General features: G+C 44.0%; 1 protein-coding gene across 1 annotated transcript in view; it reads right to left on the bottom strand.

Moving 5' to 3' along the window:
• Positions 1–13,387, bottom strand: part of tbl3 (transducin beta like 3) — a 40,501-nt gene extending 27,114 nt beyond the window's left edge. The window contains exons 1-8 of the mRNA XM_033041054.1: positions 13,250–13,387; positions 9,091–9,142; positions 8,333–8,428; positions 6,411–6,458; positions 5,082–5,223; positions 2,685–2,769; positions 1,982–2,152; positions 1,262–1,337 (exon numbers count right to left, since the gene is read on the bottom strand). Of these exons, the coding sequence (XP_032896945.1) occupies positions 1,262–1,337; positions 1,982–2,152; positions 2,685–2,769; positions 5,082–5,223; positions 6,411–6,458; positions 8,333–8,428; positions 9,091–9,142; positions 13,250–13,281 (702 nt within the window). The 5' untranslated portion in view covers positions 13,282–13,387. The remainder of the gene's footprint in view (positions 1–1,261; positions 1,338–1,981; positions 2,153–2,684; positions 2,770–5,081; positions 5,224–6,410; positions 6,459–8,332; positions 8,429–9,090; positions 9,143–13,249) is intronic.
• Positions 13,388–16,369: the final 2,982 nt, after the last annotated feature.

Genomic DNA, 16,369 nt, shown 5'->3' on the forward strand with positions numbered 1-16,369 from the left:
TCACCCATATTGTTGACACAAGGAACTGCATAGACAGGTTTACTAAAAAACAGATACAAAGTGCGAGAGTAACTCAGCGGGTCAGGCGGCATCTCTGGAGGACTTGGATAGGCAAAATTTCGGGTCAGTACCCTTCTTCAGACTGTTTGTAGAAGGGGAGAAAAAAGCTGGAGAGGAGAAGAAAGCTGGAGGAGAGGTGGGGGGGCAGGACATCGCCAGATAAGTGATAGGTGGATATGGGTCGGGGGGCTTTCTCCCCCCCACTACATCAGTCTGACGGGTCCCGAACTGAAACATTCCCTTTCCATGTCCTCCGGAGATGCTGCCTGACCCGCTGAGTTACTCCAGAAACTGTGTCTTTTTTTCCCCTACCTAATTTTGTAAATTGGGGAAGTAAAGTGATTCTCAAAAGATCGTTCAAAATTGCCCTTTTAATCTGAAAGGTTGCCTGATGGATCGTGAATTGAAATGAAGGCAAAGCATCATCACGGTAAAAGAGTTGAAGCTTCTGATGGGAACAACCACTCTGAAGGCTGTAAATACTGCAACTTAAAAGCCACTCAGAGTTGCTGAAGGGGCTGACCATCACTTAAACTGCTAAGGGAGATGTGAAAAATCGACGCAGAGTGCTCGAGTGACTCAGCGGGTCAGCCAGCATCTCTGGAGAAAAAGGATGGGCGACTTTTCGGGTCGGGACCCTTCTTCAGGTTCGAGGGAGATGTGTGTACGTGACACTTTAATGAGCATCTAACCTAATTTCCACTCCCTGAAGAGTAAACAAAGTTAGACAAACACGGATATTAATATAAACAAATTAATACTCACTATTTCATGCTTACCTACTACTGGAGGAATGCAGAGATCTCCAAAACATATTAAAATGTACCGGTGCGTGCAAGACAGTGTGTCCACACCTTACATGGGAGTGGGTGCAAGCAGATTAGAGGAACGACACCCGATAAGCATTTGCAGCCATCAGCTTGAATGCCTTGAGGCAAGTTTGTATTACAGTAATCAGTAATTAGATTCAAAACTCCGCACTAAATTTAGATATTCACACAGGTTTTATAATCTCAGCGCCTGATACTTAATGCTTGTTTTCGCCCTTTGATCAAAATAATTATCCATGTGGAGATTTTTAAAATATTGAAAAATATTTTCATGACTCATGGTTACATGATGAGGGGGATTGCAATTGGAGTTTAATTTATGTACGGCTTTTTCAGCATTGGAAATTGTTTTCATTCTCAGTTCAACTTACCTCAAACACAGGAATTGTTCTCTGTGATTTGTAGGTTGCTAAGTCCCATACGGTACATATTTTATCTCGGCCGGAGCTGTGGAAAAAAAAACGATGTGTGACATATGATGAAAGAATGGATCGACTGGGCTTATTTATTCACAGGATATTTAGAAGGATGGGAGGGGATCTTATAAAAACATATAAGATTCTTGAGGGATTGCACAGGCTAGATGCAGGAAAAATGGTCCCCATGTTGGGGGAGTCCAGAACCAGGGGGCACAGTTTAAGAATAGCAGGTAGGCCATTTAGGACTAAGATAAGGAAAAACTTTTCCACCCAGAGAGTTGTGAATCTGTGGAATTCTCTGTCACAGAAGGCAATGGAGGCCAATTCACTGGATGCTCTAAAGAGAGTTAGATATAGCTCTAACGGAATCAAGGGATATGGGGAGAAAGCAGGAACGGGGTACTGATTTTGGATGATCAGCCATTATCGTATTGAATGGCGGTGCTGGCTCGAAGGGCCTACTCCTGCACCTATTTTCTATGTTTCTATGAAGCCAAAAACACTGGGGTAAAATTTTCCAAGTTTATTCAACTTCTCTTCGTAGCTGAAACCGAATTCTGATCCATGCAGCATCCTGGTAAACCTTCTCTGCCCCCTCTCCAAAGCCTCCACATCCTCCTGGTATGGGGCGACCAGAACAGCACGCAGTATATTTCACAACATTACAAGTACCTGACAAGAGTGTTGCCATCTAAAGTGAAAGCCAAGGAAGTCACAGCACTGTAGTGGGCATCCAGCACCACAATGCACTTGCTGGTATTCAGGCTCCAAAGTCGGATTTTATTGTCCATTGAAGAGGAGAAAAGTTGAAGTCGTGAGATATCAGGGTGAAATTCAACAAGGCTGCAAAAGAAGAGCAGAGGTGAGAGGGGAACTCACACAAAGAAAAGAAAGAATAATTAGTGTCATCCCATTTCAATTACACAGAAACACCTCCCCAGACAACATAGTGATTACATTTTGCCTGTTGTAGTTCAGATTGGAGATACAGCATTGAAACAGGCCCTTTGGCCCATCGAGTCCATGCCGCCCACCCTCCAGCTCTATGCCATCCCTGCTTCACATCCACTCCCTACACACCCGGGGGGGGGGAAGGGTAATTTACATAAGCCATTTCACCTGCATGCCTTTGGGATGTGGGAGGAAATCCACGTGGTCACAGGGAGAACATGCAAACTCCACAGTCAGCACTTGAGGTCAGGATCGAACCCGGGTCTCTGGCGCTGTGAGGCAGCAGTTCTACCAGCTGTGCCACCATGCCGCCCTAACCTTTAATGCAATGTTTGTGTTTTAAAAAAAAATTTAAACTAAACTTGCTATCGTTACAGACAATTATTATTACTTTCAATGTTAAGTCACGGTTAATTTTCCTTACTGGACAACTCCACAGGAACCCTTCAGATTGTGTGTGCAGTACTGCTTGATAACATCCCAGATCTTGATAGTACTGTCACATCCACCTGAAAGAAAAATCCCAGCAAGTCATAAATGTCATTACATTCCATGCAAGTCATAGTTATATTCATAACCAGAGTCCTACAGCACATTAATTTCCCCTTCGGCCCAACTTGCCCACCCCCACCACCATGCCCCTCCTACTCTTGTCCTACCTGCCTGCGTTTGGCCCATATCCGTCCAAAATTATCCTATCCATGTACCTGTCCAAATGAATCCAACAAATTAATTCACCGTCTGCCTAAAAAAGTAAATTATGACATCCTTTACGCATACTATAGGTCAAGTCACATTTACTCTCATACACACAGCGAGGACAGTGAGATTCAGGTCAATTAAAATCTTGCTTGCAACATCACAAGGACATAGACTCAGACAAACCCCCAAAACAGGTCTGACAAAGGATTTTGACCCAAAAAGTCACCCATTCCTTCTCTCCAGATATGTTGCCCGTTACTCCAGAATTTTGAGTTCTATCTTTATTAAGTATGAATTACCCATACACTTTTCAAAAACAGCAAAAACAAAGCAGGCTATGCAAAAAATACAAAACATTACCACAAAACACAATTGGAAATCCCACATATCAAGGGAAATGGGGAGAAAGCAGGAACAGGGTACTAATTCTGGATGATCAGCCATGATCATATTGAATGGCGGTGTTGGCTCGAAAGGCCGACTCCTGCACCTATTTTCTATGAAATAAAAACATTACTACAAAACACAATTAAAAACAAATAAATTCACTACCTGCCTAAATGCATAAGCGTTTGCATGCGTGCATAGGCGTGTATATGTATCTCGTTGTACTAAATCTCGTTGCACTAAATCTCTTTGCACTGACGTGCAATGACAATAAAAGATATATTATTATTATTATTATTATATTATGTAGGTAGGTAGATAAAAATGCTGGAGAAACTCAGCAGGTGAGGCAGCATCCATGGAGCAATGGAATGTGACGTTTCGGGTCGAGACCCTTCTGCAGGAGGGTCTTGACTCGAAATGTCACTTATTCCTTCGCTCCATAGATGCTGCCTCACCCGCTGAGTTTCTCCAGCAATTTTATCTGCCTTTGATTTTTCCACCATCTGCAGTTCCTTCTTAAACATATGTATGCATGTGGCCTATGTATGGATATATGGATAGGCTTGTTTATGTGTGTGTGTGTGTGTGTGTGTGTGTGTGTGTGTGTGTGTGTGTGTGTGTGTGTGTGTGTGTGTGTGTGTGTGTGTGTGTGTGTGTGTGTGTGTGTATATTTATGAGATAAAGTTTGTGAATTAATTGATGAATAGCAGAGAAGGGGTAGGAATAAATAAGTGTATACTTTCTCCTACTTTTCAAACTTAAGATTTAAGTTGTGATGTTTGTGAGAAGTTATTCAATGAGTTGTGTATAGATTTATTGTTCATTTCATTGTTATTTTGCGTTGTTTTTAACTTTTTTTGTTTTACATGTATGACATCAAATATATACGACTACTACTAAAAAACTAAATAATGACATCCTTTATGCATACAGTGACAAGTCAAATTTATTGTCACGTGGTGTACTGTAGTGCCCACTATACTGCAGGAAGCTTACACGTATGGTGATTTGTTGTTGAGATTGGATTAGAGTTATGCGGGTTGGTTGAAGAACCTAATAGTTTTAGGAAAGCAGCTGTTCGTGAACCCGATTGCGTAGGTCTTCAGGCTTCGGTACCTCCTGTGTGATTGTAGCAGCAAGAAGAGGGCATCGACTGAAGGTAGGGAGCTTTAATGATAGATGCCGCCTTCCTGAGGCAGCACCTCTAATATATGCTTAAGATGCCTCTCCCACACAGACAGGCAAGGACAGCAATTCAAACGAACATCATTGCCTGCCTGCCGCTCTCCTAAGCGCTTCACCCTCTTAAAAATAAGCCTGAAGACTGGTCCCAATCCAAAACATCACCTATCCATGTCTTACAGAGATGTGGTCTGACCCACTGAATTACCCCAGCACTGTCTTTAAAAAAAATATATAATCGCTTGTTGTTCATAGCTTCTGGAGCCAAGTCCTGGAACCAGAAACATCACCTATTCATGAATCACCTAACCACGATCTACAGAGATGCTGCCTGACCCTTGAGTTACTCCAGCACTTTTGGAAACCTATAATTTATCTTTCATAGATTCAGGATCTAAGTCCTGGAACTATCAACCCACCTAAACTTGAAAGACTGCAGCAGTTCAATACGGTGAATCACCATCACCTTCTCAAAGTAAATTCAGCAAAATCGCACACATTAAAAATGGAATAAAAGCAGATAAAAAGATATAACAAGCAGATATACCTGTGGCCAATAAAGTTGAGGTAGAGTCAAAAGCCATGCTCGCCACTGGACTGGTGTGAATAGCTTTCCATGTACGAATACACATATTCTCTTTCCAGTCCCATTGTTTCAAGAGCAAGGCACGACTACCTGTCACCAGCATCTGCCATGTAAAATATTAGCATTAATAAACATACAAAGCATCACCTTTGTCAAACTTGACAGATGTAACACGAGCAAATGTACCAGAAGTAGGTTTGCACACTATAGTTTAGTTTGGTGATATGGCACAGAAACAGGTCGTTTGGTTCACTGGGTACATGTCAACCGTCGATCACCAGTTCACACTAGTTCGAGGTAATCTCACTTTCTCATTCACTCCATATACATTAGGGGCAATTTACAGAGGCCAATTAACCTACACACCCGCACGTCTTTGGGTTGTGGGAGGAAATTGGAACACCAGGAGGAAACCCACACGGTCACAAGGAAAACATGCAAACTCCATACAAGCAGCAGCCGAGGACAAGATCAAAACCATGTCTCTGGTGCTGCAAGGCAGCAGATCTACCCGCTACGCCATTGTGCCGCCCAATAGGTTAGACATATTCAGAAACATTCTTACATCACTAGGTTGGGCAACTAGCTACGAAGATATGGTCATCTCTAACTTTAATGGTATTGTGGCCAGAGTGCATCTAATTTAACAATACTTGGATTCTATTAAAAAATAAAGTGGTACCACTAGTGTGCAACCAGCAAGACAACTTTTATGATCTGACCTAAATAGTCCTGGGAAATAAATGGATTGTTAGGCAATCTCAGTTGAGAATCAATAAAAAATAGCAAGTCTTAGATTAGAAATATAGACCAGACTGTTGAGGAAGATTGAAAAAAAAACACAAAGTGCTAGAGTAACAGTCAGCATCTCTGGAGAACATAGATAGGTGATGTTTTGGGTCGGGAGGAACCCTTCTTCAGACTGACCTGCTGTTACTCCACCATTTTGTCTTTTTTTTAGAAACCATCATTTGCAGTTCCGTGTACATGTTAAGGAAGGTAGTCACGCTTTCCTGAAGGCAGTAGTTACATTGCAGAATCTTTATATTTCAGATTTATTGAAAATAAAAGTTGCCCAGCTGCTGCAGTGCAGATCATACTCATCTCCAGATTAACATCAAGACCTCCTGGTATCTGTTCAGTACCATGTTACAATATCCAAACCAGCCTAGAGCAGCTCTAATTTAACAAAATAGTCATAACTACCAATGCCAGATTGAATTTCATCGTCACAAATATCCTACTAAATTATAGCTGGTGAGTGTAAACAATTTAAGTTTAGATAAGTACCTCATCATCAGGGCTTAGACTGAAGCTGGTAATATCTTCTTGATCTTCCTGTAAGTAAAATGGAAACATTTATAATCAATACAAAGCAATGCACATTGGTAAATCAGGTTACCCTGAGTGTGGATGTGCGACAGAAAAATGTATTGCAAAGAAACTAAGTTATTTTGCCACCAACCAATTTATAAAGAGTATATTATCAGCTTTCAACTGTCTCTTTGATTAAAGTGTTGACTTGTTTGGGGGAATAATCTACATATGATATATTTTTGGAGAGACAGAATTAATATTACAGATGAATGATCTTTCATCAGAACTGGAAATAGTTCTCATTCCTCATGTACTCACATAAATCATGGGGGTGGATACAAGACATAGGCCAAGTAATGCATGATTCAATCCATGGACTGATTTATCAATTATTGGGAGTTTTGAAATGGATATTAATCATAACACAAATATATGTAATATGTTATATTAACATATGTAATATAGTAATATAAACATTATCCTTCTACATTGAAGGCTTTCTCTAACATCAGATATTGAAAGGGTTCAATGTGAAACAGGCTCATCTACATTCTGCTACCAACCCAATTAGATGCAGAATGCCAAGCTCAGTCTTGGGCTTAGATTTCAAAGTACACATTTTAAAAGGGAGACTATTTTCTAATGTTCCTCCAAAAATCATTCGGTTGATCATCAATTTTAGAATAGCTGGTAGCTGCAGAATGGAGATTAGCCCGTTTCACATTGAACCCTTTCAGTGTCTGATGTTAGTGACTGCCGTCAATGTGGAGACATTTATATTGTTTATTATTTTTATAATATTTATTATTATTAAGGGATTGGACACGCTAGAGGCAGGGAACATGTTCCCGATGTTGGGGGAGTCCAGAACCAGGGGGCCACAGTTTACGAATAAGGGGTAGGCCATTTAGAACGGAGATGAGGAAAAGCTTTTTCACCCAGAGTTGTGAACCTGTGGAATTCTCTACCTCAGAAGGCAGTGGAGGCCAATTCTCTGGATGCTTTCAAGAGAGTTAGATAGAACGCTTAAAGATAGCGGAGTCAAGGGATATGGGGATAAGGCAGGAACGGGATACTGATGGTGGATGATCAGCCATGATAAGTGAATGGCGGTGCTGGCTCAAAGGGCCTAATGGCCTACTCCTGCACTTATTGTCTATTGAGATGTTACGTGTTAAAAACATATTACATATAGATATTATGAGTAATATTCAATTGAAAACTGTCATTAATAGATAATTCCGAGGGTTGAATCATGAATGATTTAGCCCACATCTTGTATTTACCTCCATGATTTCTGTGGACTCGCTAGCGTTTTACTGCCATGTGGGATTAACTGTACTGGAAGCCTCCATTATCTGGTCTTTTATAAGGTAGAGTGATCAGGACTTGAAGTCCCATTTCCAACATCATACACTAAACCCGTAACAGCTCCCAAAGACATTTCACTGTATTCTAAATGTTTCAGTCAACTTGTCTGGTTTGGTCGTCCGCTGTTGGGCAAGTAATCATTGGGCTTCATTACTGCCATAGGACATTACTGTTGTTCAGTTGGAGGTGTTTCAGAACATAGCACATCTCTTCAATGCTCAAAGTATTGATCTTCAGTGTTTTCCTCAAACAGGCAAACGATTTGCTGGCTCACTGAAGAAGACTTCACTGAAGTCTGTCTGCAGGGACTTCTGGCCTAGCGTACGTGGACTAGCGTGCATTAAGGGAGATGAAAAGATTGGAATATTATTGCTTGTCAGCTGCCTTGTTCCTTGATGGGGTGGAGGTAAAGTTCCTATTGTGCAGAATATGTCTTATTTTGCACTAAAATTTGTGGGAATTGTGAACAGAAATACACTCACATTGAAATAGGAGCACACAGCATCCCACGTGTAATTCCATACCTGTTCAATGCTCTTGAAGACCTTCCCTGTTCCAACATCCAAGATATTGATCTTTGTTCCACATGTGCAGAACAAATATGTTCCATCATTATTCATCTATATTCGTAGAGAAAAAGAGCTTTTTAAATAACATGCCTTAAGGAAAATGAAAGTTGCTTCCATCTTTGAACGAAGAATGGAAGATCTAATCTAAGTAATCAAAGTACGTTACAAAGTGGCCTTTCTGATTAAACTTTACTGCATCTATAGAAGTACTGATGTACATCACGCAACATCAATGAAGAGAGTTGACTTTGGGGTCAAGGATACTTTAACAGAGATGGTTCTCTTCTGGCTGATGCTGCTAGAGCACTTGCAGAATTTTGGTTTGGACATATAGCATCTGCAATTTTTTTACTCTAACTTTCGATGCAGGGCCACTGACATGAAACAGAAATAATGTCTGTTTAAGAAAGAACTGCAGATGTTAATAATGCATCAATAATGTCTGTCTCTCTCCACTGAAACTACCTGATTCTCTCCACCATTTTATTTTACTTCAGAACGTTGACACCTTTAGTATTTTACTTCTAGTGGAAGGTTCTCTCATGATGCATTTTAAAAATCAGAATACAATAGATGCATTAAGTTTGACAAAGTTGTGTTATGAAGAAATTAAAAATAGAAAAGAGTATTAAAAAAGAGCAACATTCTCAATAATAACCACAAAAATTAAAATAAAACACAATCATACTAATTTTTAATTAATTAAAAGATACCTGTACTTTTCCTCCTTTGTAAAATGGTTCAATTCTGCTGGAAGCAGCATAGCTGGAAGAGATGCAAACAAGCAATACAGTAATCAAGAAAAGGAAAGACTTACGAAAAATTAAATTTAACTGAGAGCAAAACTAAACATTTGTCTGCCTTTAAGTGTTCATTCAGTAATGCAAAGGGGCCACAACAGCAGTAGCAGCCATGTCACAGTTTTGGAGGGCTTTATGACAGCTAATTCTAACATTGTCATGTTAAATAAATCAATGCTATTTTACCCATCAATGAAGGATCCACAACTCTGATGGATGGACACAAAAGGATATAATCACTGCATTCTTGCCTCTCAAGGTTTAGACTCATAGGAGCACAATTAGGCCATTCGGCCCATCAAGTCTACTCTGCCATTCAATCATGGCTGATATATCTTTCCCTCTCTATCTCATTCTCCTGCCTTCGCTCCATAACCCCTAACTCATTGCTTGCTGGGTTGCATCCTTCATTTTGCTCCAAGGAATTTGGGTCATGGTCTATCTGCATTGTACAGTTCCACTTCGCAATCACTTTGGCATAAATTGGCAATCCAATCTTTAACAACTTTTTCAGTTGTTCTAATGATCAGACTAATCCTGCATAATATTTTGGATAGAACCCCGGTAAAACTTAAGTGTATATTAAGTCCTTGTGTTAATGGACCTCTTTATAACAAATTTCATTGGTAGTGGATGGATCTACTGCAGGCTGCCCACAGCACCCCCGTCTTGCACCGCCTCTCTGGCTGCAGTCAATAAGCTGAAGACAGCCAAGAAGTCGGGAAAAGCCCAGACAATTCTGAAATCAGTGAAACCCATGAAGGCAGCAGCGAAAAAGTAATTAAAAGCACACCTTGTAAAGACCAATCAAAGTAACCCACATCTCTCAGGAAAGAGCTGATCCCAACTCAAGCGATCCGGGACGGGGCTCAGTGCAAGGGGGAGATAATTTCCATTACTGGGAATCCCTTGTAACTCTCTGACATTCGCTGCACCCGCCCCGTCCCCAGTGTCTGATATAAAATACTGTACAGAGAATGGCTGTCGGACCAAGCCTCAATCGGACTGGGCATGTGTTGGGCTTCAAGCTCAGTTCAAGACTGTTTTCTTCTATGGCGAAAATACTTAAACAATAATAATACATTAATCCCCAGGCTCCTTGGACCATGACCCCACTGACGAGCACCAGGCCACCATTTCTAGCACCATCACCGACTTCATCAATTCCCACGCCCTACCTGACCAAGCCTCCAAACTCATCGTTCCCCAGCCCCGCACGGCCCGTTTTTACCTTCTCCCCAAAATCCACAAACCCGGCTCTCCCGGCAGACCCATTGTCTCTGCGTGTTCGTGCCCCACCGAACTCATCTCCACATACCTTGACTCCATCCTATCCCCCTTGGTCAAATCCCTCCCCACCTATGTTCTAGACACCTCAGACACTCTCCGCCGCCTCCACGCATTCCACTCTCTGGGCCCTCACCCCCTCATCTTCACCATGGATGTCCGGTCACTCTACACCTCCATCCCCCACCAGGATGGCCTCAGAGCCCTCCGGTTCTTCCTCGACCAGAGGAGCAACCTATACCCAGCCACTGACACTCTCCTCCGCTTAGCGGAGTTGGTCCTCACCCTCAATAACTTTACATTTGACTCCTCCCATTTCCTCCAAACACAAGGCGTAGCTATGGGCACACGCATGGGCCCCAGCTACGCCTGCCTCTTTGTCGGGTACGTTGAACAATCCTTGTTCGATGCGTACCAGGGCCCCATCCCCGACCTCTACCTCCGCTACATTGACGACTGCTTTGGTGCCACCTCCTGCACCCACACACAACTGACTGACTTCATCCACTTCACCACCAACTTCCATCCGGCACTCCAATACACCTGGACGATTTCAGACACTTCCCTACCATTCCTTGACCTCACCATCTCCATCGCAGGGGACAGACTCCTGACCGACATACATTATAAACCCACTGACTCACATGGCTATCTGGACTACACGTCTTCCCACCCTGCCCCCTGTAAAGACTCCATCCCCTACTCCCAATTCCTCCGCCTACGCCGCATCTGTTCCCAGGATGAGACATTTCATACCAGGGCATCGGAAATGTCCTCGTTCTTCAGGGAACGGGGATTCCCCTCCGCCACCATAGATGAGGCTCACACCAGGGTCTCATCCATACCCCGTAACACTGCTCTCTCTCCCCATCCCCGCACACGCAACAAGGGCAGAGTCCCTCTGGTCCTCACCTTTCACCCCACCAGCCGGCAAATACAACACATAATCCTCCGCCATTTCCGCCACCTCCAACGTGACCCCACCACTCGCCACATCTTCCCATCTCCCCCCATGTCTGCCTTCCGCAAAGACCGCTCCCTCCGCAACTCCCTCGTCAATTCTTCCCTTCCCTCCCGCACCACCCCCTCCCCGGGCACTTTCCGTTGCAACCGCAAGAAATGCAACACCTGTCCCTTCACCTCCCCCCTCGACTCCATTCAAGGTCCCAAGCAGTCGTTCCAGGTGCGACAAAGGTTCACCTGTATCTCCTCCAACCTCATCTACTGCATCCGCTGCTCTAGATGTCAGCTGATTTACATCGGTGAGACCAAGCGTAGGTTGGGCGACCGTTTCGCCGAACACCTCCGCTCAGTCCGCAATAACCTACCTGACCTCCCGGTGGCTCAGCACTTCAACTCCCCCTCCCATTCCCAATCCGACCTCTCTGTCCTGGGTCTCCTCCATTGCCAGAGTGAGCAACAGCGGAAATTGGAGGAACAGCACCTCATATTCCGTCTGGGGTCCTTGCGTCCCTATGGCATCAACATTGAATTCTCCCAATTTGGCTAGCCCGTGCTGTCTCCTCCCCATCCTTCACCCTCTAGCTGTCTCCCCCCACCCTCCCATCCGCCCGCCCTCGGGCTCCTCCTCCTCCTCCCTTTGTCCTTCTTTCTTTCCCCACCCCCTATCAGTCTGAAGAAGGGTTTCGGCCCGAAACGTCGCCTATTTCCTTCGCTCCATAGATGCTGCTGCACCCGCTGAGTTTCCCCAGCAATTTTGTGTACCTTCATTATAACAAGGATTTGCTGTATTATAATTTGGGGTTTTCAATTAAAATTATTTGCACTGCTGGTGAGGAATATTCTAGCCTGCTCAACCTCTCCATACAGCTCAGGCCCTCAAGTCCTGGCAACATCCTCGTAAATCTTCTCTGCACCCTTCCCAGCTTAATGACATCCTTCCTATAACAGTGTCATAAAGTCATAGTCTTACAGCATGGAAACAGGCCCTTTTGTTCTAAACTAAACTCAAACCCTCAAGTCCTGGCAACATCCTTGTAAATCGTCTTTCTTGTTTAACATCCTTCAGGGAGGGAGGGAGACCGAAACTGACATTACTCCAAATGGAGCCCCCACCAACGTCTAATAAATGAGCAATCATTTCATAGATGAGAATGTGTCGTGTAATTCTCCAGGGCAGCTCCCAGGCTCTGGAACTCCCTCCCCCAACTGATCCGCAATTCCGTGTCCCTCACCATCTTCCAGTCTCGCCTCAAGACCCATCTCTTCACCTCTGCCTATCATTAGCCCCACGTCCCCGTCCCTTTTCATCTGTGCATTAATTGCCTCATACTGTGTTTTGTATTGAATTCTGTCTTTACTTTGTGTACTAGTCATGTCTCTACTATTTATTTCATTCCCCTTACATGTTTTTCCTCTACATGCTCAATTTTTGTAAGGTGTCCTTGAGACTCTTGAAAGGCGCCCATAAATAAAATTTATTATTATTATTATTAATTTGTAGGAATGAGCTGCAGATGCAGGTTTACACCGAAGATAGAGACAAAATGCTGGAGTAACAGCATCTCTGGAGAGAAGGAAGGGGGATGACGTTTCGGGTCGAGAAGAAGGGTCTCGCTGAGTTACTCCAACACTTTGCTTCTATCTTTAATGTGTCTTGGTTGTTCTTGGAGTTTGGGGCACACATGGCTGATCATCCAAAATCAGTAGCCCGTTCCTTCCTGCTCTCTCCCCGTATCCCTGGATCCCGTTAGCCCTGTGACCTAAATCTATCTCTCTCTCTTGACCCATATCTGGGGGATGAGAGACTGTGGGTGACACTCACTTGGTCTTGAAGCGCACTCCGCCGGCAGCCATGGTTCAGGCGGGTCTGGGTCTATTTCGCCTCCGCCGCCATGGAGCCGCTCCGTCTTCCCCGCACGCACGTTGCCAGCCGCGGCCCACTTCCGGCGCGCGCTGACGCCGTCACCCGCGGCGCCCCCTTCCCTCCACCGGCGGCCTCGTCTCCATGGCAACCCCGCGGTCCGCTGCTTCGGCGGTTCGAGTCCGGCTGAAGCTTATAGATGGACACAAAAAAGCTGGTGGACAGAAAGATAGATTGTCGGAACCTGTAGTCCGGGGGGTTTCTTTTCACCATTTTTTCCCCCAGCATCTGCAGTTTTTTTCTTAAACACAAAAAGCTGGAGTAACTCGAAGGTAGACAAAAGTGCTTGAGTCCTCCCTCCTCCACCTCCAGTTTAGTTTAAATTCCATTTGGAATATTTTGGAGGACCAAGAAACCAAGAACCAAGAACCAAGAAACTCAGCGGGACAGGCAGCATCCCTGGAGATAAGGGAATGGGTGACGTTTCGGGTCGAGATCCTTCTTCAGACTGGCTAGGGATGAGGGAAACGAGAGATATAGACTATAATCTTTGATATAGACGGTGATGTGGAGAGACAAAAGAACAATGAATGAAAGATATGCAACAACAAAAAAAACAATGATAAAGGAAACAAGCTTGTTGGGTGAAAACGAGAAGCTGGTGCGACTTGGGTGGGGGAGGGATAGAGAGAGAGAGAGAGAGAGGGAATGCCGGGGCTACCTGAAGTGAGAGAAATCAATATTCATACCACTTGTAAGCTGCCCAAGCGAAATATGAGATGCTGTTCCTCCAATTTGCGTTTGACATTGCAAGAAACACTTTTTTTCACATTACTGTGGAGGCCAAGTCAATGGATGTTTTCTAAGGCAGAGATAGATAGATAGAGAGATAGGTCTTCTTTTTTTAGGCCCCCTTCGGTCATGGCTGACCATGGGTGTCTCCAGGGTGTTATTCCCTATATGGAGGACGCCTGTGCGTGACTTTTTTTTAACCTGAGGAGACTGGTGCACAGTCAGCCACCCCGCGGTCCATGACAGATCTGGGTCAGGATCCAGTGGCATGGAGTCCAAGACGACCGGAGACCCTTTTCTGCTGCAGCCTTCATCTGCCTTCCCAGCCGTTGTGATGCTCCACTAAGATCAGCCATCATCCTCTGCCTCTTCCGCTGTTGTGGTCTTAGTTAGATTGCTCTTTGTCAGAGACCTCCCCCTCGACCTTACCACCAAGGGTGGCCCAACCAGGAGCATAGCTCCAGACGGCATCGCTCTCAGGATCTCAGGTCCACACAAGCTTCTCCACCACGACAAGGTGACAATCCACGGAGAAGTAAATGGATAGACAGATTCTTGATTAGTACGGGTGTCAGGAGTTAAGGGGAGAAGGCAGGAGAACGGGGTAAGGACGGAGTGATAGAGCATAAGTGATAGGAGCAGAATTAGGGCATTTTGCCCATCTGGTCTACTCTGCCATTCAACTTGGCTGAGCTATCTTTCCCTGCTAACCCCATTCTTCTGCCTTCTCTGACAACCGCACTAATCAAGAATCTTCCATCTCTGCCTTAAATATATCCACTGACGGCCTCCACAGCCTTCTGTGGCAAAGAATTCCACAGATTCACCACCATAGATCAGCCATGATTGAATGGCGGAGTAGACTCGATGGGCCGAATGGCCTAATTCTGCTCCTTATGAAATAAAATTGGCCAGGTGCAGATTTTATTTAAATATTTGCCAATGTTATTCCATCACTATCGTTTCACTGTCGGAACTGCAGATGGTGGTTAACACACAATAGGACACAAAGTTCTGGAATAACCCAACTGTTATCAGGCAACTGAACCATCCTACCCACAACTAGAGAGCGGTCCTGACCTAGCATCTGCCTCATTGAAGACCCTCAGAATATCTTTAATCTGGCTTTACTGGACTCTGTCTTGTACTAAACGTTATTCCATTTATTAGTGTAGGAAGGAACAGCAGATGCTGGTTTAAACCGAAGACAGATGAAGCGTCGTCTTATAGAGGTGTATAAGATTATGAGTGGAGTGGTTATGCTAAATGCACTGGGACTGTTAACCTGAGTAGGCAGTACTCAGAGTCAAGAACCAGGGGACATAGGTTTAAGGTGAAAGGGAAAATGGTGAATATACACCAGAGGGGCAACATTTTCCACACAGAGGGTGGTAGGTATATGGAATGAGTTGCCAGAGGAGGTGATTGAGGCAGGTACTATAGCAATATTTAAAAGGCATTTTGGCAGGTACATGGATAGGAAAGTTTTGGAGGGATATGGGTCAAACACAGGCAGGTGGGACTAGTGTAGATGGGGCATCTTGGTTAGCATGGGCAAGTCGGGCCAAAGTTTTCCTGCTGTTTGACTCTATGCCATCAAATTGTCGAAGTGTGTTTAAACTGTAAAGTTCCAGCACTTTCCTGATCATTTCTCTGATTTCCTGGTTTAAATCGAAGGTAGACACAAAATGCTGGAGTAACTCAGCGGGACAGGCAGCATCTCTGGATAGAAGGAATGGGTGACGTTTCGAATCGAGACCCTTCTGCAGACTTCATGCAAGGGTAATGTGACCATTCTTGCTATTATTCTTTGGACAAACATGGATAAAGTACTAGAACACCATATGGTGTTGTCAGCTGTGTAAGTGAATGCTCCATGCAACCAGCACTCAATGCACCACACAATGGTCACATACCTATTAATATGAACAACCAGAAACTCTTAATGGAACTTGCATGTTGGATTCTAGAATAACAAGCGAACGTTGCAGAAGGCTGCTTCATGTGCTAGGCAGAGCTATAAAACATTTCCCAAGACTGCATTTACCTCTTTGGTGGAAGAGGAGGAGCCATGATTTATCAGCAGAAAACTTGAAGATCCTCCAAATATAGATTTTGTAAAGATGTTAGTAACAATAGCTATGAGGTCGAGATCAGGAGTTGTAGGGACAAAGATCTGGATACAGTGCTGCAGAAAATGTCAGCAATGTAGTCAGAGTTAGTGAGAGCTCCTTGAAACTGATGTGCCATAACATCACTCATTTACCAACAGCCCTCATCAATAGGATT

The sequence above is a fragment of the Amblyraja radiata genome, chromosome 22 (assembly GCF_010909765.2).
Source record: "Amblyraja radiata isolate CabotCenter1 chromosome 22, sAmbRad1.1.pri, whole genome shotgun sequence".
NCBI classification, from domain to species: domain Eukaryota; kingdom Metazoa; phylum Chordata; class Chondrichthyes; order Rajiformes; family Rajidae; genus Amblyraja; species Amblyraja radiata.